At 50.3% G+C, this 23,884-nt stretch overlaps 1 protein-coding gene across 1 annotated transcript; it reads left to right on the plus strand.

The window, feature by feature from the left end:
- The first annotated feature begins 7,330 nt into the window (after positions 1-7,330).
- On the plus strand, positions 7,331-17,594 carry LOC135919355 (uncharacterized). The gene is made up of 5 exons (XM_065453114.2): positions 7,331-12,167; positions 12,914-13,130; positions 13,197-13,385; positions 15,552-15,845; positions 17,342-17,594. The coding sequence occupies exons 1-5, from the start codon at positions 7,408-7,410 to the stop codon at positions 17,525-17,527; spliced, it is 5,646 nt and encodes a 1,881-aa protein (XP_065309186.1). The 5' UTR covers positions 7,331-7,407; the 3' UTR covers positions 17,528-17,594.
- The last annotated feature ends 6,290 nt before the right edge of the window (positions 17,595-23,884 follow it).

Consider the following 23,884-nt stretch of genomic DNA (forward strand, 5'->3'; position numbering starts at 1 on the left):
CGGGATGTATCAATGCGCAGTAGGGTGCGGTGCACATCTATTAACTTACTCAGATCGGTCGCAGTGATTTCACGCAAATTATGCGCACTCACTACGCTATATATTTTTTTATTGTTTTACTAAGGTAGTACTTGAGTGTTTATTAAACGGCCTTAATTTGTCAGGAACTATTTCGTGGAGAGGGTATGAGAAGGAGAAACTGCAGAAGGTAGCTGCTGTGCCGCGTTGCCAACGGCGGTCGGTAGATGCGCCATGCTTGCGCCTCGCTATGCCGGTTTAAAAAAAAAAAATTCCTGGAGTGGAAATGAATTCCCGAAAGCACCGAGAAAGTGAAGACAGACAGCCATTTTATTGAAGAACACTTCACCAATACACAGCCGAAGATAATAGTTTAATCGGGGGCAGACAGACGTATATTTGAGGGATCGTCCGACGTTTGTGCGCGGGCGCGAGTAACAACGGGCGCGACGGGCGCCGCTGACGACACGTTCATTTGAGGGATCGCCAGCCGTTTGTGCGCAGGCGCGAGTAAGAACGGGCGCGAGAGTGAAAATTTGGGGGCTTTTGCTCCTAGATATATTGTGACTCAGCCTAGGCACTACGGACGCCCCATTTGTGATCGCTCAGTCTGAAGGTCCAATGTTCTGACTGCTGTTGTAAAGGTCGCGGGTCGCTTTTTTCGTCGCGATAAAAGATTGGATTTTTTACAAGCACTGCCCCAGGAGGGCAGATGTAGCCGGCAAACGGAGGCCTCAGGAGAGCACCTGATGTTGTAATAAAGAAGGCGCGGGATCTCCAGGGCATCCAAGGGGTAGCGGGGGGATCCAAGCTGGAAGCAGGGCGGTCCGTGAGTTGGGGCCACGAAGGCCGAAGCGTGCCAGGGGGTGTTCGCATAAAGAAAATGGTTGTCCGCTATTGCGGACAGCCGACGCGCAGGCATCGGTGCAAGTAATACCTTTGCTATGCGTACATTTTGTTTTGATGTTTCTATGTATTAGCAAAAATAAATATTTCTAAAAAAAAATGTGACATATTTATTATAAGAAGCACTTGGGTCATATTTTTTTATTACTATCGAGGTGATGGCAGCGCTAAGGATACGTTGCGGTTTCTGTTAAAAGCTTCAACGGAGACTACGTGGAGACCGTGTAGCACCGACACATATCCCTTGAACTAATGTGCCTTTGAAAGCTCAATGCTCCTTAACTTCAAAGGACCTTTGGCATGCTCGTGTGACTGGGGTATTAGAGTCACTGCCAAGGCCGGTCCACTATCTGGATGCGGCCACCGCCGACGTCACCGCAAACGCGTTTGTCCATCTCTGTCGAACAAAAAAGCCGCGTCTCAGATGTACACGTACAGATACAAAAAAAAGAGGCAAAAAAAAAAAACGAAGGCAGGTTGTACTAGAGCTGGTGATCATGACAATATCTATTTTGGAGATGGCCAAGAACCGGGTGATATTAAGAGAACAAAAAAATGATTGAAAGTATGAAAAAGAAACGATCATAAATCAAGTAAAGTAAATATAATAGATAAATCAGCCCTGCATAATAAATACATAAAATAATTAAGAATGTGATAAATAACGAAAAGAAAACGAGTCTGGTAAAAGGCATCTCACAGATATTGAACTCAATTTTCTGAAATTTATCATTCTTGTGGTATTTGTATTTTATAATTTGACGAAGGAAAATGTATCGCGAGAAATATGGTAGCAAATATCTAAAATAGGAAAGAAAAGTCTTTTTTTTTTTCACAAAGGCAATCATGGACGGCTCGGCAAACGTTCCTGCGGTTGTAGCGTAGCACTGATGCTGCGAGCGAGAGTGCACGAGCGTCTACATAAAGTTAGCCCAACGTTACGAAGTGCTCCATGAAGTCGTTTTCGTTGAATGGAAAGCCGCCGGCAAAATATAAGAATGGGATCAAAGGATTCCAACTTATTGCAGATATAGCACAGAGGAGATACCACCATACCTGATCTGTGCGATTAAAAATAAAACTATGCTGATCCAACCTATACGTTGGAATCATAGAATCGAAGTTTTCGAGAAGCGGTTAAGTAAATGGCATGCAATTTATTATATCCTGCACAGCACTTTGCACCGTAGTGATTACTGCCAGTGAAGGTGGCAAGACGCGAAGACCCCAACGACGTGAACCACGTGACTGCGCATTAGTGTAATGCGCAGTCACGTTGGTCTCACACGGTCGATGAACTCGTCGCAAAACTCATACAGAAGTACCTGCCTGTCCGTCGCGACGGAGATCCGTCGACCCAACTCCCGGACTACCGAGGCCCTCCACGCCCCGAGCTGGACGAAGACTTCTCCATTGCCGAGGACGCGCTCAACAGCAAGTCTGCGCCGGGTCCGGACGGAGTCACTAACAGGATGTTGAGAAACCTCGACGACACGTCGATTGTCTTTCTGACCGACAAGATAAACGAGTCCTGGAAGAGCGGCATTGTAGCTGCAGAATGGAAGACAGCCTGCACGATGCTCATTCCCAAGCCCGGCAAGGCCCCGAACATCGAAAACTTGAGGCTGATTTCTCTGACCTTTTGCGTCGGCAAGGTCATGGTACGCGTCGTCCTCAACAGGCTTAACGGGTACCTCGAAGACAACGAGGATTACACGTACACCATGATCGAATTCCGCGCCGGACTCTCAACGCAAGATGCCATGAAACTAATCAAGCATCAGATTGTGGATGGCCGTTCCAGAGACGTCAAGGCTCTGCTCGGTCTGTACCTTGAGAAGGCTTTCGACAACGTGCTCCACACCTTCATCGTCAAGATAATTTCAGACCTGTGTCTCGGTTCCAGATTTCACAGCTACGTCAGCTCTTTTCTAACTGACAGGAAGGCCAAGCTTCGCATTGGATACTTCCGCTTAGAATATGTGCCCCTCGGAGGGCGGGGCACTCCTCAGGGCGCCGTCATCTCCCCAACAACTGTATGATTGGTCTTTCCGAGAGGTTGGCTCGCGTCGAGGACGTGAAGCACACCATCTACGCCGATGACATCACCATATGGTGCTCCGGTGGCTGCGAGGGCAGAGTCGAAGAAGCCATGCAGGAGCAGTCTCCGCCCCACCGGACTTCGGTGCTCCCACGCCAAGTCGGAGCGCCTACTTTACAGAAATAGAGAAGGGAGGCAGACCCAAAGATTGGAAGCTGCAGCCTCCGAAAGCAGCATCAGACTTCGCACTTGTGACTAGGAGGGGGGGGGGGGGGTCGATACCCAGGGTCGACGTTATTCGGGTCCTGGGCATGTTTGTCGAATTCAACGGCGGGAACGGAACTGCTCTCCGCAAGATCATCGCAAAGACGGACAACGCTTTCCGCCTCGTTCGCAAAATCGCAAACCGGCATCGAGGCATGAAGGAAAGCAATCTTCTCAGGGTGATCAAAGCCTTCGTACTCTGCCACCTCACGTACACGATTTCTAGGCACAACTGGCTCAGAGCGGAGCAAGACAAGCTCACCGTTCTCATCCGCAAAGTAGTCAAGAGGGCTCTTGGGCTACCCATAGGGACCCATACCGAGGATCTCTTGAAGCTGAAGGTACATAACACTGCCGAGGAGATTGCCGAAGGCCAAGAACGCGCGCAACTCAGTCGCCTGACCACCACAGCTGCAGGTAGGCGCATCCTCGAAGAGCTGGGTTACCACCCTGCAGAATTCCCGACGGTCAGTACCCCGATACCTAGGTACATTCGAGACAAGTTCGTAGTGGCCCCTGTGCCCCGAAACGTCCATCCCGTCCACAACGAGGGCAGACGCAAGGCCAGAGCAGCAGCCATCCTCAAACCGATCAAGCAACACGACACATTAGACCCCGGAGTCGCCGAGCAAGTCGCCATCGCCCTCGCCCTGCTAGACGGTCGTGGGTCCGAAATCTATCGTGATTCCAAAACGGCAGTTAGGGCTTGTCAGAAGGGTTGCATCGCCAAGGAAGCTGTTCGTCTTCTTAGCGGCTCGAGTCCACATGCTCTCACAAACCATTCCATTCACTGGTTCCCCGCTCACGTAGGATCGGTCGAGGGTGCTCCCCCGAACCTCAATGAGTCTGCTCACGAGGCTGCGCGTGACCTCACCGACCGCGCTTCCTCTATAAGGAGCACCGACTCCCCTGCTCTCTACGGTCACAGGGACGCTTCAGCTACTCAGAACGAGATTATTAAATATTTCTACATGTCCAGAAGGGTCTTTCCACCCCCTCACCCCAAGTTGAATAGGGCGCAAGCCGTTTCCCTTAGGCTTCTACAGAGCAGCACATATCCGTGTCTGTCCGTTCTCCACGAGGCTTACCCGGACGTGTATCGCGACGACGGCTGCCCGTCCTGCGGCCAGACCTCCACTCTACCTCACATGCTCTGGGAGTGCGGGACGACATACCCCAAATTCATCAGCAGGAGTGGGACTCGCTTCTGCGTAGCCCCGCTCTAGAAAAGCAAATCCTGGCCGTCCGGCGTGCCCTCGACCGGGCCGGTGGGCTAGACCTGCCGGTCCCGACGTGGGACTAGCCGGGTGCGCGACGAGTTCGCGTCCTCGCCGGACCTGCAATAAAGTTTACTCACTCACTCACTCACTCACTCACTCACTCACTCACTCACTCACTCACTCACTCACTCACTCACTCACTCACTCACTCACTCACTCACTCACTCACTCACTCACGTGGTTCACGTGGTTCACGTGGTTCACGTGGTTGGGGTCTCCGCGTCTTACACTGTCTCCGGGATTGGCCACATTTGCTTTGACACTGTATCCAGGGTCGGCGCGCCCACTAGAGCGGGCCGATCGTGGGGATAGTGCAACAGTAAACTGCTCTTTACTCGGCGAAAGATCGACCAAGCAGATGCACCGAATCTCAAACAATGGAAAATTAGGCATAGACAGGTTTGCTTCCTTAAAGGAATTGCCCTTTTGATCACGTACATCTGTTGCAATCGTAGTATTTAGGTATAGTTTATTGTACCACTGAGAAATACGTAGGAAACAAGGTCAACAGCCAGGACCTCCGTAAGGGCGTAGCTATTATAATTATTTTGTAGCCTAATTCATTTCTAAATTTATTTTATTGATATTTTATTATAGTATTATTATAGTTATTCTCCTCCCCCCCCCCCCTGCCTCAACTGTTGTATATCCTCCATTCTGGAGCCAAAGTCCCCCTCCCCAGCGGCGCCGGACATTTGATAAACCCCCGCGCTGCGGGCCGCCGACGAGGTGGCAAGGAAGACTCCCTCTCAGAGGCGCCGGACACTTGATACCCCTCAAACTACGTGCCTTACTGGCGGGCGCAATGATTACAAACCAACCGGCGGTGCGGTGGTGCCTTCCAAGTGTGGAGGTGGTGGTGATAACTTTATTGCACACAGGGGAGTTGCAGACACGCAGGTCCTTGGGCCCCCGCACGGCCCCACTGCACTCAAACGTTCATGTCCCGGAGGCTCATGACGCTGGCAGCCCGGCCTGTGGCGATGGCTTTTGGCACGTGCGTGGTGCAAGAATGCTTGTGTGGCATGGTGTATTATGACTTTATCCTTCTCACTACTCTCTCCCATTTCCCATACCTTCTAGTGAAAAATAAAGCAGTCTTCTTGATGCGCTCGAAGCGAAAGGACGTCTGTCGTTTTTCCATAAGTTCAAAGTTCTCCTTCTCTTATTCCACAACATCCACCACACCCCGAAATTTCTATGAACCAGGATGCTGCCTGCCCAGTCTCCAGTCCCCCAACCGCACCCAGTCAAATGCAGCCCCCCCCCCCCTAAAAAAAAAAAAGATATTCTGGCTACGCCACTGATGGGCTCAGCAATGTGGACACCCGGACCCAGCGCTGAGGCAGATAGCATGCAGTTGAACAATGTGCGCTATAAGCATCGCCGGATAAAGGCCTGACCAAATTTTGTAGCAACTCAGTCACTAATCGCATGTCCAAACCTTTCGCAATTTAATCTAGTGACTCTGACAATTTTTTGCAGCTATGGCTACTACGTCAACATTAATTGGACATTGGTATAGCCTTGCGAAAGCGAATAAACCTAAAAGAGCGCACTTATTATCGGCACTATTCAACAGAATACCTTTACTTTAGGACAACTAAATTGCTGGAAGCAGCCCAAGCTCATACACATTTGCAAGACGAGTCAGTACTGAAATCCGACATGTTGCATTCACCACGTGGGCCCTCGTGTTCTTCGGTCTTAGATATATAGCTCTTCTTTCAACTGCAGGAACGCCTGTTTTGTTTCGCCTGGTTTGTTGCCTATGGGTATCGCTCAACCCACTGCGGGGGACCAGCCATGAATGGAGCAGCAGTAAAAAGGGCAGAAAACTTAGATTCAACTTCGTGAATGAAGAATGATATATTCTTAAATGAATACTAATCGTTTATATCAATTTCAGGGCTATTATAGATAATTTGAAATTACTGTTTTTTTTTTCATGGTGAGGAAAAACTGATAAAATTAACATGGTAGTCTTTTTGTTTCGCTTACAAAATTAAATATGACATCATATACGTTTCTATTGCAGCATGCTATAGTTCCGACACCCAAAGATATTACAGGAAGCGTAATGCCCAGTCCATGTAGACGAAGCTTCCCGAAGTCTCTTTCTTTGCATGTTGAACCTATACATCCTATAGAGAAATGTTGCAAAGCTTGCGGTTCATTGCAATAATAGCGTTGATGGAAAGGAGCCAAACCAGATCTGCTATAGTGAGCCTGCTGACTCGTTTGAGGTCAGTCCCTTGTGCTCTGGTACCCATACCAAATGGACGAGGCGTAGATGTTGGAGGATGGATTAATAAAATTCACGGTGAATGGCAGATGAATTTGGCACTTATAGAGCAGAACAAACGGACAAGGAGTCAGTCATGATTACGGCTGAAGAAATAGATGCGAAACGTTTTCGTAGAACTACAATGATAGTTCATTACTCTGCCTAGAATATTGGTGTAAAATCAGGCAGTCGAAAAGAGATATACCAATTTAGTAACGATGAAAAAATTTCTACTCCTGCCCTCTCTTCACTGACAGAAGCATATATATGTAACAGACATTTTAGGTACAGAAGCTTAGCATTTTTAGGAAATACATAATCAATTTCAACTCTTACTTGCATCGCTGTTTTCCCTTTGTTGCCGTGATAAAAACGCCGTCTTATTTTTTTTTCCCGGTAATTATTTATGTTATCTTTTTAATTACATATTAACACCATTGGGTTTACTACGTGGTACATATAATATAACTTTATATATAGCTCACCATTGACTCGCTGGCGGCGTTTCACAGCTATCATCAGTATCACCCTGGACCCCGCGACAGGCTCATACCACGAAGCGGCTGCGCCTGCAAGGTGAGCGAAACATGCCTTGAGGGCGTCGGTGCGCAATGGCCGACGAGCCGGCTGAATCGGCCGCTCGCCGCGTGGTTGACGTCTTCGCACACGATTCGACGGACGTACGCGGCGATGTCCCCATCGAGGAAAATTCCCTGCTTGATGCACACTCCACGCATCGACAAGAGTACTGTTCTAGTTTGGCGGGTCGCTCAAGTGGCACAGCGACACTGTTGTCAGATGACGCAGTGTCTGAACTGAGCGTCGACAAACTTCTCGTTTGTTCAGCGGACACAGATAGGTACGTTCAGCGACCATCCTTGACGGCAGATGACCAGTGCGGAGAGCAAGACGCGAGCATGCGTGCCCATTCTCGAAACGGGCCACGTGTTACAGATGCACGTCGCTCAGGAGACAGCATTCTTCCCAACGAAGAGATGCCAAAAGAAAAAGGAGATGAAGAGAAAAGGCCGACCAAGAAGATTGGCGGCGCAACAAAATTGGAAGAGGACGCCGACTCGAGCCTCCTCGGAGGCTGTGGTGAGAAGATCGGCCTCAACGTCATCACAGCCTTTCCGATGTACGAAGCTAGGCCTCGTGCAGACGCTCCGGACGAGGACGAAGTTGTGAGGAGATTCGCAATTTTCGCGGAAGAACGCGGCAGTCGCGAAGGGCTCCGCCGCCGAGGCGAGCCGCGCCAGGAGCTGCCGTGCGAGAGAAAGAAGCCGCCACGAAGCCGGTCACGGTACAAGCCGTGTCCGCGAGACGAAGAGGACGACAGACAACGCACGCTTAGCAAACGAAGGGGCGGAAATCTCTGCGAAGGTCGGCAACGGGACAGCCCCGACATTAAGTTCGTTAACGACGTAATGGACAATCTTATAGAAGAATTCGAAGCTCAACCTATCCTCAAGAAACCTGTGCCACGCCGTTCGGCGTCACCGCGTCGTGGCGACCGGTCACCACCGAGGAGGAGGACGTCACCTGCCAGAACACGTTCCTCGCCAGTGCGTGGCCTCAGGAGGTCTTCGCCCCGTGGTCCACGAGTAGCATCGCGGTTGAGGAGCTACGCTTCAACGGTGGTTCGCAGCCGATCGTCTTCGGGCCAGCCCGATGACAAGGAACTGGAGCGCGTGTGGACAGTTTGCTCCTTGCTGGAATCGATCACGGGAGATGTGACGACGGAAGCGCGACGAGTGTACGAGCCACGCGGTGATATCTCCCCGACAAAGAACAGAGCGGTCAGTGGCAAAGTAGGTACTGACCAAGTCAGCGAAGACGCACCCAAAGAATACATTCCCAAGAAAAGCAAGCATGCCCCAAGAAAAAGCAGAGAGAAAATTAAGGAGAAAGAAAGCGTTAAAACAAGAAAAGCGCGACGGAAGTCAACGGAAAAGAACACCAATAGCAAGAAGTATACAACACGAGCAAGGCAGAGAGGCACATCGAGACAGGAAGGGGAACCAGAAAGCTACGAAGAGCCTGAAACCGCTGAGAAAAAGCACAAGTATCGAGGACGATCTCGACAAAGGTTGAGGCGCGAAGATGAGCTGGAAAGCGTGGAATGGCCTGAAGGAGCAGAAGAAAAAGAAAGCGGAAAATCTGGACCACGATTGAGACAGAGGTTGAGGCGCCAAGAGGAGCTGGAAAAGCTGGAAAGCGATGAATGGCCTGAAGGAGCAGAAGAAAAAGAAAGCGGAAAATCTGGAGCACGATTGAGACAGAGGTTGAGGCGCGTAGAGGAGCTGGAATGCAACGAAGTCGAACCTAGGCCGAGCCGAAGCAATCGTGGTGAGCATGCCAAAGCAGAAAGAGGTGAAGTGGTTACAGAGGCTGAAACGAGCGCCACGGAAATTTCCATTGAAGACCTGGTGGAAACAGACGAAACAGCGGATGCGACGACAGAAAATCGAGCTAGGGCGTCCAACAAAAGGAAGGTTCGATTTTTCACAAACCTCGTGTTTCGAAAGCGACCGTCGTCAGCTGTAGAACAAACCCTGTCGGAACAACCTGTGTTTTCCAAAAGGGGGCCAGGAGAAATTATGTGGAGGCAGTACGATAAGGCCGTAGTTCGAACATCTTCTGATGGAATAATTGATGCAGAGATCGAATCGAGCCAGGAAGAAGAACAGTGGTCCACCAAACAGAGTGCAGCGAGGCGAAGCTCTTCAGGCCACATTTTGGTCACAGTAGATCCTCGTCGCAAGCCCAGGCGCACTCAAGGTGACTCAGAAGACGGCTGTTTCTCCAAGGTATCAAAAGTTGAAGGCCTCGCAATCGAGGTTGACTCTAATGTATCCGAAAACAATGAGTCACTGCAAGAGCCGAAAAAGAAATACTACTGCAAGCTTCAGAAGCATGGCACCAATGATGATGGACGGGACATAGCCACAGAAAATGCTATGTTCCATCTGGAGCGAAGCTCATCGAACAACTTGGTCGTGCGCAACGAGTCGTCTTCGTCAAACTACGGTGGCGGTATCGAGCTCAAGACTGGTTTAAAAGCACGTTCGTCGTTCGAAGAGACCTATGAACCACTAGCGGAAGACGATGATCAGCCACTGTTCCGAGCGCGCATAGGCCGTCGTTCGGCCATGCCGCCGGACGAACCAGGCGAGGATGAACAGGACGTGCACGTACTCAAAGCGCGAATCGGTCGCCGTAGCAACCCCTCAGTTACCGGTTCTGTGACTAGAGCAGCCAGTGTCATATGCACCCACAGCGAAGGCAGGAACGTGCACCACAACCTTTCCGACGGCGTTGATATTGCTCCAGCTGCCCCTAGGCGGCCTAGCCGGTCAATGTCTATCGACCCTGGCCGGGGAGACACCGCTCTTCCGGAATCTGTCAGCAGGGTGTTGCACAGGCCCCGCAGGCACCGCCATTCCCCCTGGTCCAGGTCCAGGTCCAGGTCGCGCCACCGGAGCCACAGATACCGCAGACCGCTGTGCGATCTTAGGCGCTCGTCACAGATGTCGCACGCGGTGCAGCTCATCCGTGCTTCCTCTGTACCGCCTTACCAGTACATGTGTGCTCAGCAACCTGCCACTCAGGTCTACACGTCATTCTCGCCGCCTCCTATGCCGCCTCCTGTGCGGCCGCCTCTTTATTCACCTTCCATTGTGCCACCCGTTTGCATGGAGCCGAACCGCCACTTCGAAAACCGCAGGTGCCACAGACCTCCCCCGCCATGGGTTTCTCGGCGGCAGCCGCCGCTGTATACTCAGGAGATGATTATTTCGCAGCAAAACCTGTCGCAGGTACCCCCGGCCCCATCAACCGCGAGCAGGGCGACGACCACCGCATCGTTCGCCACAGCGATCGATGCCGAAGTCTCTCAACAGAAGCAGCAGCAGCAGCAGCCAACCATGCTTATTTCTCAAGGAAGCACAAACGAAGGCCCTTCGGCGCAGTTCCACGTGGCCACATCAGCGGCTGTTCCGGAGACGACTGTCGTAGTAGAACCGCTAGACCAGACACTCGTTAGCGTTACCACAACACCGGCGACATCGGCGAGGCGCTCAGATTCGACGGCATGCCGACGACTGTCAACATCTACGGAAATCAGGCCCAGCACCACAGTGCAGAGCGTCGACGCCGTTCACTTCGCCGAGAGCTCGCAGGGAAACGACGGCAGCTCAAGCTCGGACACGCATGTCACAACCGTGTGGCAAGCTCGCTTCCTGGACGATTGGGAGCAGGAAAAACAGCCACCGGAAGCCAAATCAACTGACCTGATAATTTCCAGGGAGAACCGCTTGTACGGTACCCTGGTGAAGAATTTGCCCCGGCGTGGTCACAGCATGCTTTACATTATCCTACTGGTGGGCACGCTTGCAGGAATGGCAGCCACCTTCAGCATTTATGCCAGGCGTCATGCACGCCATGTGAGCACGGAGTACGACGCCGATACTGAAGGCAGTGGCCAGGAGCCGTTGATGTTCGGCCCATGGGTGAATGGTGACACCGCCAAGAGGGCGTCCTGCTTCGACCCGTCATGCATCAACCAGTTTGTACAGCTGTCTCGGTCGCTTGACTCAACCGTGAGTCCGTGTCAGAACTTCTATGGTCACGTGTGCTCTGCACGGCGGACAAACGGCACAGTTGACGAGCAAATAGCACAACAGACCGAATCCCGTGTGGTAGGCTTTTTTAAGGGCATCGGCAGCCCCGACAGGGACTTGCCTGTGGCGTCTGCCTCGAGACGCCTCTGGAAGGACTGCGTCGACTTGGCTACGCTGAGCAAGTTAGGCAGGGCGCCTTTGCAGGCACTGCTCAACCTGACGGGCTTGGGTGGCTGGCCGTACGCCGGCGTAGTGCAGCCTGGGCAAGTGTGGAGGACGGCCGGCAGGCTGCAGCGGCTCATGGGGCTGGCACCGCTCATCGGTGTTGTTGCGCTGCCCGATGGCGCCGTGCAACTGGTCCCGGGCGACCAGGGGAGCCTGGAAGCCGACGACGTGCTCGACTCTATGCTGGCACTCCGGCGCAACAACTCGCGTCTGCGCGATTTGGCGGCGGACGTGGCCGACCTGGGGCGATGGCTGAGCGGCTTGCACGAGCGTCGCGCGCCCACCGACGGCGCCGACGTGCAACCGCCGCAGCTCTACCTGGACGCGGCGCTAGAAGGCTTGCAGAGGCCGAGCCAAGTGCACGTAGGCGAGGCAGGATTGCTGAAGCAGCACATGCTTCTCGTGAACAAGAGCAGTTCCCGTACGGTGCTTAACCTGCTCGGCTACAGACTTATCCGACACGTTGACCTCTTCACGCCGGCTGTTGTGAAGGCTGACCTCAACTCGGGAGCCTCATCCAGAAGGTGTGTTGATGATGATTACTACAAACGGTCGCTGGCAACTTCTACTTCAACCTCCAGTCGATGTCGGTGAAAGAGAATGTCTTTCTGAACGAATTGAATATGACAGTGGGGCGGAGTCACTGCGCACGGCACTCTGTCGCGTCACCATTCGGGTGAAGGCAGTATGACAAGCGTTGGACTGCGGTTTCTTATTTTCATTTTTTTTATTGCGCTATCTCCGAGATCGGCCTACAGAAGAGGCTAGAAACAGACATACGCGGTACGGAAAGGTGGGTCTAACTCACCATGGAAGGTGTCGTCTTCACAATTTTAGGAATTTTTTATTTATTTCTGAACCAAAGTAGGTTACCGCAGCAGCTGCGAGCTCCGTTGAATTCCCTGCCGTTGATGCAGCTATCGCTCCTGACAGAGGCATGCAGGGTTGTCACACACGCCATTGAAGCATAAAGTCAAGTGTAGTTATGAGGAGCTCACGCATGTAGGATGCGTTGTGAAAATATATATGAAACCGATTTGACGCCTCCAAGCGTTGATGCATGAGTGAGGGGAACATATATATGTTGGTCTACCATGCCTGAGGCAACGCCAATCCAAGGCAATGGCAAGCGCGCGTCAGGGGATGACGTAATTTTCATTGCATCCGTGCACCGGTCCGAAGTCTGCGACAGACCTCAACAAGAACCGCTTCCGCGGTAATACGGTAATATACTGTGATTTGTCATACACGCTCTTGCCTGTGCTTGCAGGGAGTCCCTGTGCGCGCGCATGACCCTCGAACACGCACTGACGGGCGACGCAGCCGAGTACGTGCGCTACGCGGCGCTGCGAAGCCACCTTGACTTCGACTTGGTGCGATCGACGGCGGCGCAGCTGAAGCGTGTGCTGGTCGCGAAGCTGTCGGCGCTGCGCTGGATGGACGGCGCCACGCGCAAGAGCGCCCAGACGCGCCTGCGGGAGCTCAAGGTGGGTGGTTCGCATGTGGTTTTTCGCGGAAGGCGCGCGCGAGCCACATGGCGCGTTTCCGCGCAGGTGCGCTTCTTCTTCGACCGATACGAGGGCAGCAACGGGAGCGCGCCGGCCCGCTGGCCGACCGCACTGCCGTCGCAGGCGTTGGCCACCTACCAGAGGTTCCGCGAGGCGCGCTTCCGGAGCCAGTTGTCCCGAGGCGACGACGTGCAGGGCGCCGAGCAGCAGTGCGCCTACGACGTCGGATACAAGGTGCGCGTAGGCGCAGCGAGCCTTTCTCGGCTCGCGTATACACACTTCGCTGCGGATGGCTTGCTTGCATGTATATGCACACCTGAGGTCGAGAGATGCAGGTCGGTTGGTGTACTGTAGCGCTGTTGAGGATAAAATCAATAAGATAGCGCAATACGCGGCACAGCGAGCAAGACGAAACAAGTTGCAACGCGAGCGATATTTTCTCATATCACTGTGACCTTCGTACTGTGACAGTAATAACAATAATAAAACGCGTGCAAGAAGTTTTGATCTATGCGAAAAGCACGAAAGAACAAGGATTAATGTAGAGCACTTGCAGTATGACCGCGTATAAACGAATGAAATGTTTTTATTTGAGACTGGCATATACCAGGTGATATTTTTTGGCGGCACCAAATTTAAAAATATTGCCTGTTGCAGATAGTATACCATTCTATCTCTCGAGCTAAAGTAGTCGATGAGGCGGCCATTACTTCTACGAGAAAGCAAAATGTTTAAATCAATGATTGCCGTAAGTATACAACTTCTTAATTGATTACTTTACGATACATATTTCAATCTTTTAATTATAGCCGTTGAGTTCGCAAGGCGTATTCGCTTGAAACGAATTCTCAGGACTATACACCAGTTTCGAGACATTAATTTTCATAATGCCTGGCGAAATGCATTGGCGTTCCAGTTACTTTTGTTTTTCAATGCATAAAACAGCGTTTTCCTAAAAAATTAAGTGGAACAACGTTGTTCCACTTAATTTTGGCGCAGGTTTGCCGGCGCATACCTAAACCGGCGCCAACCTCACAATTTTTTCCTAATCGATATGCCTTGCAAATTCGCTAGCTACAATTCGTACATTGAAATATGAGCCGTGACGTAATTAATTAAATATTTAATTGGTGCAATTGTGTTATTATTAAATTGAGCATTTTTATTTTCCCATAGAAGTAATGTCCGCCTCATCGAGTAATATAGCTCAAGGGTTTAATTGTGCTATTTGCCATAGGCATTTCTTTTTAAAATTTGGTGCAACAAAAAGAAAAAGAAAAGAATAAGGAGGACACCCTATAGGACACCCTATAGCATGTCAAGTTTCAAATACACTTGTCACATAGTAAGCGCTCGTCCTGTGCTTTTCCCTCGTACTTGTTCGTTGGTGATTTTCGCAGTAACGAACGCTCGCCAATTCGCCCAATTTGCCATTTTAATAGAAGTGTTGATGGCATGCGTGAGTGTTGGAAAAAGCGAGGGTTTCCCAGTGAACATTTAGTACCGACGTATAGCACTCGTGTTGTTTCATCTTGCTCTGTATCCCTTGTATTGCGCTATTTTATCATTGACAATCTGAAGTTGAGATGGGCAAAGGGAGATCGGTGTGAGAAGACCCTATGCCATGGCAGCGAGAGCTGTCATGTCCAAACGAATATACGTGAAGCCTTAACGCTCACGTTTTGACAAAATCACTCCGGCTTTTAGGGGGTCCCTTCGATTTATCGATTCCTTGGACTGTTTAGGGCTGCTCTAGAAGCTGCCTATTCCAACGTCCATAGGCACTGCTTGTAACTGGGCTTTATAGTTAGTGAAGTTCCTTGATTTCGTGATGGCGCTTCACTCGAATACAGTCTTCCCACGAAACACAGAAGCTCCTAAAAACGTCTCGAAATAAACATTTCCCTGTCCTCGAGTCATATATAGGTTAGCGCTTTGAAATTAGGCAACCCTATGAATCCTTCGTCCCTGAAAATATAAGTTCCGTCTGACATCACAGCTGTTGCAGTTCTCTTCGTTACAGACAATACACCCCACCACCACCTCTGTAACTGCATTCTTCTCGCAACGGTAGCTTCACAATAAGTGTCGCAAGCGGGCTTCATCTTCTGCTACTTGGTGTTCTGAGAAAGTGTCAGAGCGACGAATTATACGCCACCTGGAGTTTCGCCGCGACGCTATCCAGAGAACGCGAATGTAACTCGGTATCTGCGTATTACATGCGTTGCCCCGTGACAAAGCGGCGGCTCGTCCGATCCCGCTCGGTCTTCGACCAGAAGGAGAGAGAGGTTGCACTTCGTGAAAAGGCGACCTGCAGGGTGCACTGCTTATTGACTACGAGGAAGAGGAGAAGGGGAAAGAAGTAATTCGACCGAGCACTGCACGGTGTAATTAATGCAGGTGCTGTTCGTCGGGCTGTCTGTCGTGGAGGTGCGCGAGCCCGAGAACCCCGCGTGGCCCGCGTTTCAGGCGGCGCGGTTGGGCCCGCGCCTGGCGCGCTGCCTGCTGCACGTGCTGCTGCAGCGCGTGCACTGGTCGGCCGCGTCTCGTGGCCGGCTGGACGCACTGCGCAGCCGGGGCTGCGGAGGTGCGACGGTTGCCGACGGCGGAGCCCTGGTGCCGGCCAAGGACGTCTTCGACACGTACGTGCGCCGGCTCGGACAAGGCGCCAGCAACACGCCCAGCTGGGACAAGGTACGCTTTCCTCCGAGATGCCCGGATCCGAGTGCCTTGGGGCATACGCACGCAAGGGAGCGCAAGGAAGGCACGATGCGCGTCGGCTCGTATTAAAACCTGCGCCTGAGCGACGATCGACGCGAATATTTTGCCACGAGAGCATGCAGCCTCTTGAATAAACAACAGTGCAGGGGAGAAGGTGAAATGCTTACCTGAAGATCCAAAATGTAATGATGATGATGAGTTTATTCTATCTCTGCACTTTTTCCCTGTCAGCCGCAGCCGCTACAGGGGGTGGCTTCATGCCCTAAAAAGCTTTTATGCGACAATGCACTCCTCTGAGCTTCTGTTAGCCACAAGACAACCGGCACCTTAGGTAGACAGCACAATGGTACCCTAACAGCGAGAAATAAGTATGCGATTTTTTAAACTGTTCGTAATTATGGATAATTATGACGTAATTATCACAGATTATGCTTTTATAACTTCATAATACGCGTTCGTGACCTTCAAGATTGAGGTCACACAGCGCCTACTCGTCTTCCGGCACAGGCTCCGTGTTGTCGCTGAAGAAGTTCCGTTACGCCTCGTCGGAGGCTTCGTCCGAAAACTTTAAAATAAGCTAATCATGTGGTTTTACGTGCCAAAACCACTTTCTGATTATGAGGCACGCCGTAGTGGAGGACTCCAGAAATTTCGACCACCTGGGGTTCCTTAACGTGCACCTAAATCTAAGTACACGGGTGTTTTCGCATTTCGCCCCCAACGAAATGCGGCCGCTGTGGCAGGGATTCGATCCCGCGACCTCGTGCTCAGCAGCCCAACACCATAGCCACTGAGCAACCACAGCGGGCGTCCGAAAACCTTTACAGCGAAAAATGCAAGCAGACGTAGTCGATGTACAAAACCGTGCGACAGCTACAGCGCGCAGCGGAAGGCAGGCAATTTAAAACTATGATTCCTAGTTATAGCGTCGGAACAGCAAGAAAGTGGGATCATTGACGGAAGTATGTGATGAAGGCATGTGTACAACGTACCGCTGTTCACAATATGTGGAGGTGTAGCCTGTAAATGTCCACCTAGTGGACATGTCCATTTCGCCTGCTGCTGAAGTACTGACTGGCCGGCCTGGGGAACCAGCGAGAAAGAAACAGGCACCCATCTGCAGCCATAGTTTCCTTCTCGCTGTTTCAGCTCCAACCAATCTGCGGCGGCCGGAGTGGACAGCCCACTGAGTGGACACTTGCAGAATAACCCCCCCCCCCCCACCCCGCCCCTGCTGCAAAAAAAAGAAAGAAAAAAAAGGAGACAGGCATGTAGCATCCTTTTCTAGCGTCGTTATGCCGCGGAGAACCTCAAGTGGTTTTTCGTCTGGATGAACGAACCTCGCGGATTACGCGCTTGCAGACGGGCCATCGGGGCTACTCGATGATTGTCTTTGGTTAGCTTCGATAGCGCAGCCGATAAGTTATAGCGAACTCCCATATCTATCATACTGCCGTTACTTCGCGCAGGCGTTCTACCTCGTTTACGCCAGCTCTCTGTGCGAGGACCCGGACCGCCAGAGGAGGCCCCAGCAGCACGACGGTCCGCATTGGGAGCGCGTCAACCGACCGTTGTCCACCGACCCGAAATTCCACAAAGTGTTCCAGTGTCACCCCCAAGAAAGCAACAGCGCGTGCTCCTTTTGGGGGGCATGATGATCCCTACTCGGTTCACTCGCCCCAACTATTTCCAATTAAATAGTCACCGTACATTTGTCAGTCATTTGCGGGTCTATCGGCGCCTTACATGGTTTTATAAACGCGATACCGATGGATTTCACTTTCGAATGCAACTGACGATTGGGGCGTATGCTTAAAACCTGGCCGAGGCGGAAGGCGGCTGAGTGAATGAGGAGGGGACAGCAGTGTGGCACGACAACCGCCAGCTCTGGCGTAATTTAGAACGCGCGCTCAGCCAGCCTCATCTGCTCGCTATACGCGGCCTTCGCAGCGCTTCGTCGCTAATATTTGTGTCACTCGAAAGGTGACTGCGCAACGATACATGAAGATGCTGGCTACAGTGTTTATTTGTTTATATATATATATATATATATATATATATATATATATATATATATATATATATATATATATATATATATATATATATATATATATATATAAAGTGCAACGGCAGGGACTGCTTCATTTGCTATTTGTCTGTTACTAACCCTACTAAATTGCGGTCCTGAGCATTTTTTATTTTATCAAATTCATAAAAAAATTTGCGCTCGGGTCTGCTTTTTTGGCAATGAGACATCGTAACGACATCCCATGTTTTCGTCTTCATCATTCAGTACAACACGTCATTCTTTATTGCCTTACTATACCGCGGGAAAATTTAAAAAAAGACACTCATACAAGCGTAAACGAGCTGCTGCGCTGCAAGGACGTCGACTCGTTTCACCGCCTGTCGGCAAAAAAACTTAACGAATGAAAGAAAACATCGTGGATAACGGATGTAGCAGAGCGAGTTTAGGGGCTGGGCTGCCTCGATGCTTCGTGACTAAATAATGCGAAACGAAGGACCCTGCAGTTTCCCCTTATTTTAATCAATGTTTTCTCTCTCTCTCTCTTTCTCTCGTTACGTCGGCCAAGGCGAGAAGGCCAAGTGGAATTTTCACATCAGCCGCGATTTCATTACCTCGGCTTGCAATACCGATCATCCTGCCAAACACCTTAGATTTAATAAGCACCAATATAGAACTACACAGAAGAATAGTAGGCCCATTAGCTTGCTTTCACCATTGTGTAAAATATTCACCAAGATAATTTTCAATAGATTCAGGGCAACACTTGACTTCAGTAAACCAAGAGAGCTGGCTGGCTTCAAGAAGGGATATTCTGCAATGGATCGCATCCATGTCATCAATAAGGCAATTGAGACACCTGCGGAGTACAACCTCTTTATATGGGTTTCGCAGATTATGAAAATACGTATCATTCAGTAGAAACACCAGCAGCCGTGGGGGCATTGCGTAATCAAAGAGTACAGAAGGCATACATGAATAGCTCGGTAAATATCTAAAAAGATTCCACAGCTGCCATGGTTCCTCACAAGCAGAAAATTGCCTATCAAGAAAGGGGTCAGGCAAGGAGGCACAAAATCTCTAATGCTATTCACTGCATGCTTAGAAGGAGAATTCAAGCTATTAGACTGGGAAGGCTTGGGAGTGAGGATCAACGGCGAATATCTCAGCAGCCTTCGGTTTGCAGATGACATTGTCTTGTTCAGTAACACTGGGGACGAATTACAGGAAATGATTGAGGATCTTAACCGAGAAAATGAAAGAGTGGGGTTGAAGATTGTTATGCAGAAGACAAAGATAATGTTCAATAGCCTGGCTATTGAACAAGAATTCTAGATTACCAGTCAGTCTTTTTGCGACTGTGCAGGAGTACGTTTATCTAGGTCAATTACTCACAGGGGACCGTGATCATGAGAAGGAAACTTACAGAAGAATAAAAATGGGTTGGGGTGCGTACTGCAGGTATTAAGCTTACCACTGTCGTTGAAAAGAAAATGTAGAATCAGTGCATTGTTCTCTTGTAATTTGTTTTTGTATATTTCCTTTTCTTTCTTTTTTGTTCTTCTCACCGAATTTGTAACACTTCAAAAGAATAGGTAGTCGTTTCAGCACGCAATTCTTGGCAAATCCCCCAGTGTGCGTATGAGCCATAACATGATGCCACTATCATCACAATCATCATCATCATCATCATCATCATCATTGTCATCATCATTCTACCAGTGCTAAAATATGGGGCAGAAACTTGGATGCTAAGAAAGAAGCACGAGAACAAGTTAAGGAGCGCGCAAATAGCTATGGAACGGAAAAATTATTAGGCGTTAGAACACAGAAAGAGAGCGGTGTGGATCAAAAAGCAAACGGGGATAGCCCATAGTCTAGCTGACATTAAGAGAAAGAAATGGAGCTGGGCAGGCCGTGTAATGCGTAGGGTAGATAACCGCTGGGCCATTAGAGTTGCAGAATGGGTGCCAAGGAAAGGGAAGCGCAGTCGAAGACGGCAGATAATTAGATAGGGCGATGACATTAGGAAATTCGCATGCGCAAGCTGGAATCAGCTAGCGCAAGACAAGGAGACCGCAAGTAATTGGACAAGTAATTGCATATCGCAGGGAGAAGCCTTCGTCCTGCAGTGGACATTACAAAAACAGGCTGATGATATCGATGGTGATGATAGCACCAGCATACATTTGAATTTTGTACCCTAGTCGTCTTTCTCGACGTATCCAAGGCATATATGACTTCGCAGAGTTCCATCACTCATCGCCTGCTAGAAAAGGAGAAGGATGTTGGCTGCAGGAAAATATCGCCTGCTGGACTTCGGATTAACTTACAAAATTCCGTTTAAGTTTTCTTCCATTTTTACCTACTCCCGCCCGATTTATGACCTATCCGCCAAATTGCACCAAACCAAACCAAATTGGAGCGCAGATTACAGCCCGCACTCTGTGCTTGCGTTCCTCCGCGAAATGGCAATGCAGGTGAAATTAGAGACGACGTTAAGCGATACGAATACATTTTCGCAAGGTTTGCCACAAGGAATTTCCTTGTTGTTCTTATTTTTTCATGTTTTCTTATAGCTGGTTCACCCGAAGCAGTGAAGACTAACAGAAGAACATTCAGATACGTTAAAATTACGCAGATGCAAAGCTCATGTTGGAGTCTGAGTGAAGTGAAGCGACGTATAAGTTTAGTTCATGCCAAAGGCATTTGTATCTGGTTCCGCTGTTACCAATGCAAGCGTCTGGCGAATATGGCACAGAAGGCTGTCTTGGCAAAGCAGGTTTCAAGCAGTCAGCTTGAAGAAAGTGGACCAAAACTAGATTGCGCCAGAGGCCATTGAAATTGGCACTCTTCCTCGAAAACACATCAATCAAGCATATGAGACAAGTGTCTTTTCTTTATGTCATGCTTGGCTACAGAATGCAGTGGAGGCGCGCCACTTAAACGTCATTGTTTCGTATCATTCCCGCCCGCGTTTTAACTTGATTAGGATAATTATCACTGGTGCACATTGGAGAAGCTATCCGACGTCCATCACAAAGCTGCACACAACACTTGTCAACCGAATACTCTTGGGTCATCTGCAGATCCAGCACTGTGTGCTGTCTCACGTAGTGCGGGTCGTCGGGCCCGAAGTTCACCAAGGAAGAGTGGGACGCGCTCCTGCGAAGTCCCATCTTTGAAGACCGAATCTTGGCTGTCCAGCGCGCCCGCGATCAGGCCGGCAGTCTTCACCTGTCAGTCCCGTCGTAGGATTAGCCGGGTGCGCGTTTTATCGCGTGTTTCTGGACCCAACAAAAGTTTATTCATTCACTCACTCACTGTCTCATTTGTCTGCTGGCGTGTCCGTGTCGTTGCGCTTGCGCTACAACAAATTAAAACTCTGTCTTCCATTTGCCTCAGAATTTCTGTTGAAGTAAACGGAGGTAACAGCGAATGGAAAGGTCTTTCACGAGTCCTGGCTCCTTTCAATCTACTCGTCTTTAATAAACTTGCAACTAATTCGTCATTTCGGCGTCTCCGAATAACTAGTGAGTCATGCTCTTGACACTCAGAGTACTCTCAGACCCCTTGGTCTTCAGTTGTCTACACAGGTGATCGGAGGGTCCGTGACCCTTTGGGTGTTTGCAGGGCCATCTAAAGATTCATGGTATTAAAAATTGTAATTTCCTTCCAAGAGTTTCACACGTGCACCACAATACAAGGCCTTCATGCACGAGCAGTTAGAGACGATGCTTAGTCACCGCCTCCAAAACTTCGTCAATGGATCTGCTGACGTGGAACGCAAAGCTATAGTGCTGTGGCGCTCTTAATACCCCCGTCCTCCCTCTCACCAGAGACATCAGGGGCTCCCCGACTTTAGCTGGTCGTTTCTAACAAAGGAAAGTGCCACAATAGAAGCTGCCTTTTGGAAGCTTAAGTCATGCCGAGTTCAAATAACGGGGATATCTTACTGTAATTGCCGACACTTCAGCCGCTCCAGAATGTGACGATGACAGCCCGGTGATAAAGCGCGCCTAACTTAACTGTAATCGGCCTGTCCTGCCGATTACAGTTAACGTGACGTAATTACCCTCCGTGGACGCCACACAGCTTCATTGAAATGAAATGGAATGTTTATTTCTCTTACAGTTACAATGTAGCCAGGGAGAGCGAACGCAGGGGGAAAAGTTGCTTGATGCAGCCTGAGACCCCTCGGCGCCTGTTGATCACAAGACAGCAGTATTGGTGAACGTGGCCGTGGCAGTTTTACAATTGTAACTTCAAACGCGACGCATTTCTGCGCTTTCAGAGTAACGCAAACAGCAAAGTCTACATAAAACCAAGAAAACCAAAACGAATAACCCAATTCATACATATTTTTTTTCAGTCAGGAAAGATAGTTCAAACACTAACACTCTCTTTTCTCATTTTTAGCGCTGTTACTAATCTATTGAATAACGGCAAAGTACAAGAATGCATCACAAAAATTAATACACAATTATTGTCAAAACGAATTATACAAATATTTTTGTATTCTAGCACTTAATTGTGCTCAAGGAAATGAAGGACAGAAAGCTTTGCTGATCGCAAGATCTAATTACCGAAAAGTTCTTTCTTACTTTGACTGACATTCTCTTTTAAGCTTTATCGGCGTAGTTTAAGTTTTAAGTTTTCTATCGGTGTAGCCGAAACTCGTTATCGAATTCGATTTGGGAAGCTTCTTTATTGACTCTGGCTATCAAATATTCAAGGAAATGGAAAACATATGTAGGTTCAATGTCTTCTCTTCGGTTGCGATTCAAAGGAGGGCATTGATGATCGCCGCTCATGGCTCAGGGAGAGAGTGTCATCCTCCCACATAGTAGGCCGAAGGCAGAGAGCGTGTTTGAAATAACATGGATGCAGGGCCAGTTGATCAATGTGCTGCTGTAGTTCAACGCTAAGGATAGGGTAGGAATGAACTTTGTTTCTCCAACGGTTATTGCTGTTGGTGCCCGGGGCTAGGCTGCCAGGAGTCCATCGCCCGAGGAAAATCTTCCGAGAACCTCGGCAATGGCCCTGGCCCTCTGGACGGCCCACTCCTGGTCTTCGGGAGCCTCGCTGAGGAGGGCGGCTTGCCATCTCTCAGCGAGGCGCCCCGCTTCAGGTTGTCTTCCCCCTTCCTCTTGTTCCTTCTTCCTCATGACATTGGCATTCCCAAAGCACATTCGCCATATCGACCTGCTCGCACCATGGCCAGCAGGGCGACGGCTGCAGCGCGGGCCACAGGCGGTGCAGGTGGTAGGGGTTGCTGAAAATGCCCGTCAGCAACCGTCTCAGGTCGACCGCCTGGACCTGTCCAGCCGCCCGTTGGGTTGTGGATATTTCCTTCGTTCCTTCCTGTAGTGACCAAGCACCTATCGGTACCTGACCAGAAACTCCTCGACATCGCGATCGGCGTCACCGTGGTCCCCAGCTCCGTCCGCCGCGATTTGGGTCGTGTTGGTAACGACAGCGGCGCCGCCGGACGGGGTGGCCGCCGCCGTCGCCGTCACTCCTCCGCTGGGGTCCCGGGTGCGCTGCCCTCTGGCAGTCACCCAGAGGGCAGCGGTTGCCCTCTGGGTGACTGCCTCGCGACGTGGTGGGCGCGCTCGTTGTGGTTGGGCGGGGTGTCGGTGTGTCTTCGGCCGTTAGCATTGTCGTTGTTGTCGCGGCTGTTGTTGTTGTTGTTGTTGTTGTTTGTTGTTGTTGTTGTTGTTGTTGTTGTTAGTGCCAAGCTCCCCGACGTGCGCGGGGAACCACTTGAGGGACTTGTGCCGGAACCGAAGGCCCTGACATTGAGCATATGCGCGCCACATCCGCGGAGGACATCCAACCTTTGGTGCAGTTCCGAATCGCCGATTTGGAGTCGCTAATGAGCAGGCTATCCTCCGCACCTCCATGGAGTACCGCGAGGGCTATGGTCATCTCCTCCGCTGCTTCGGCCGACGGCAGCCTCGCTGATGCCGTGACTCGGATC

Source organism: Dermacentor albipictus, chromosome 1, assembly GCF_038994185.2.
Source record: "Dermacentor albipictus isolate Rhodes 1998 colony chromosome 1, USDA_Dalb.pri_finalv2, whole genome shotgun sequence".
Lineage (NCBI taxonomy): Eukaryota > Metazoa > Arthropoda > Arachnida > Ixodida > Ixodidae > Dermacentor > Dermacentor albipictus.

Coding starts and splice junctions, on each gene's coding strand:
- LOC135919355 (XM_065453114.2), top strand. CDS start 7,408: ATGGCCGACGAGCCGGCTGAATCGGCCGCTCGCCGCGTGGTTGACGTC. Junction 12,168..12,913: donor TCGGGAGCCTCATCCAGAAG/GTGTGTTGATGA, acceptor CTGTGCTTGCAG/GGAGTCCCTGTGCGCGCGCA. Junction 15,846..17,341: donor ACACGCCCAGCTGGGACAAG/GTACGCTTTCCT, acceptor TACTTCGCGCAG/GCGTTCTACCTCGTTTACGC.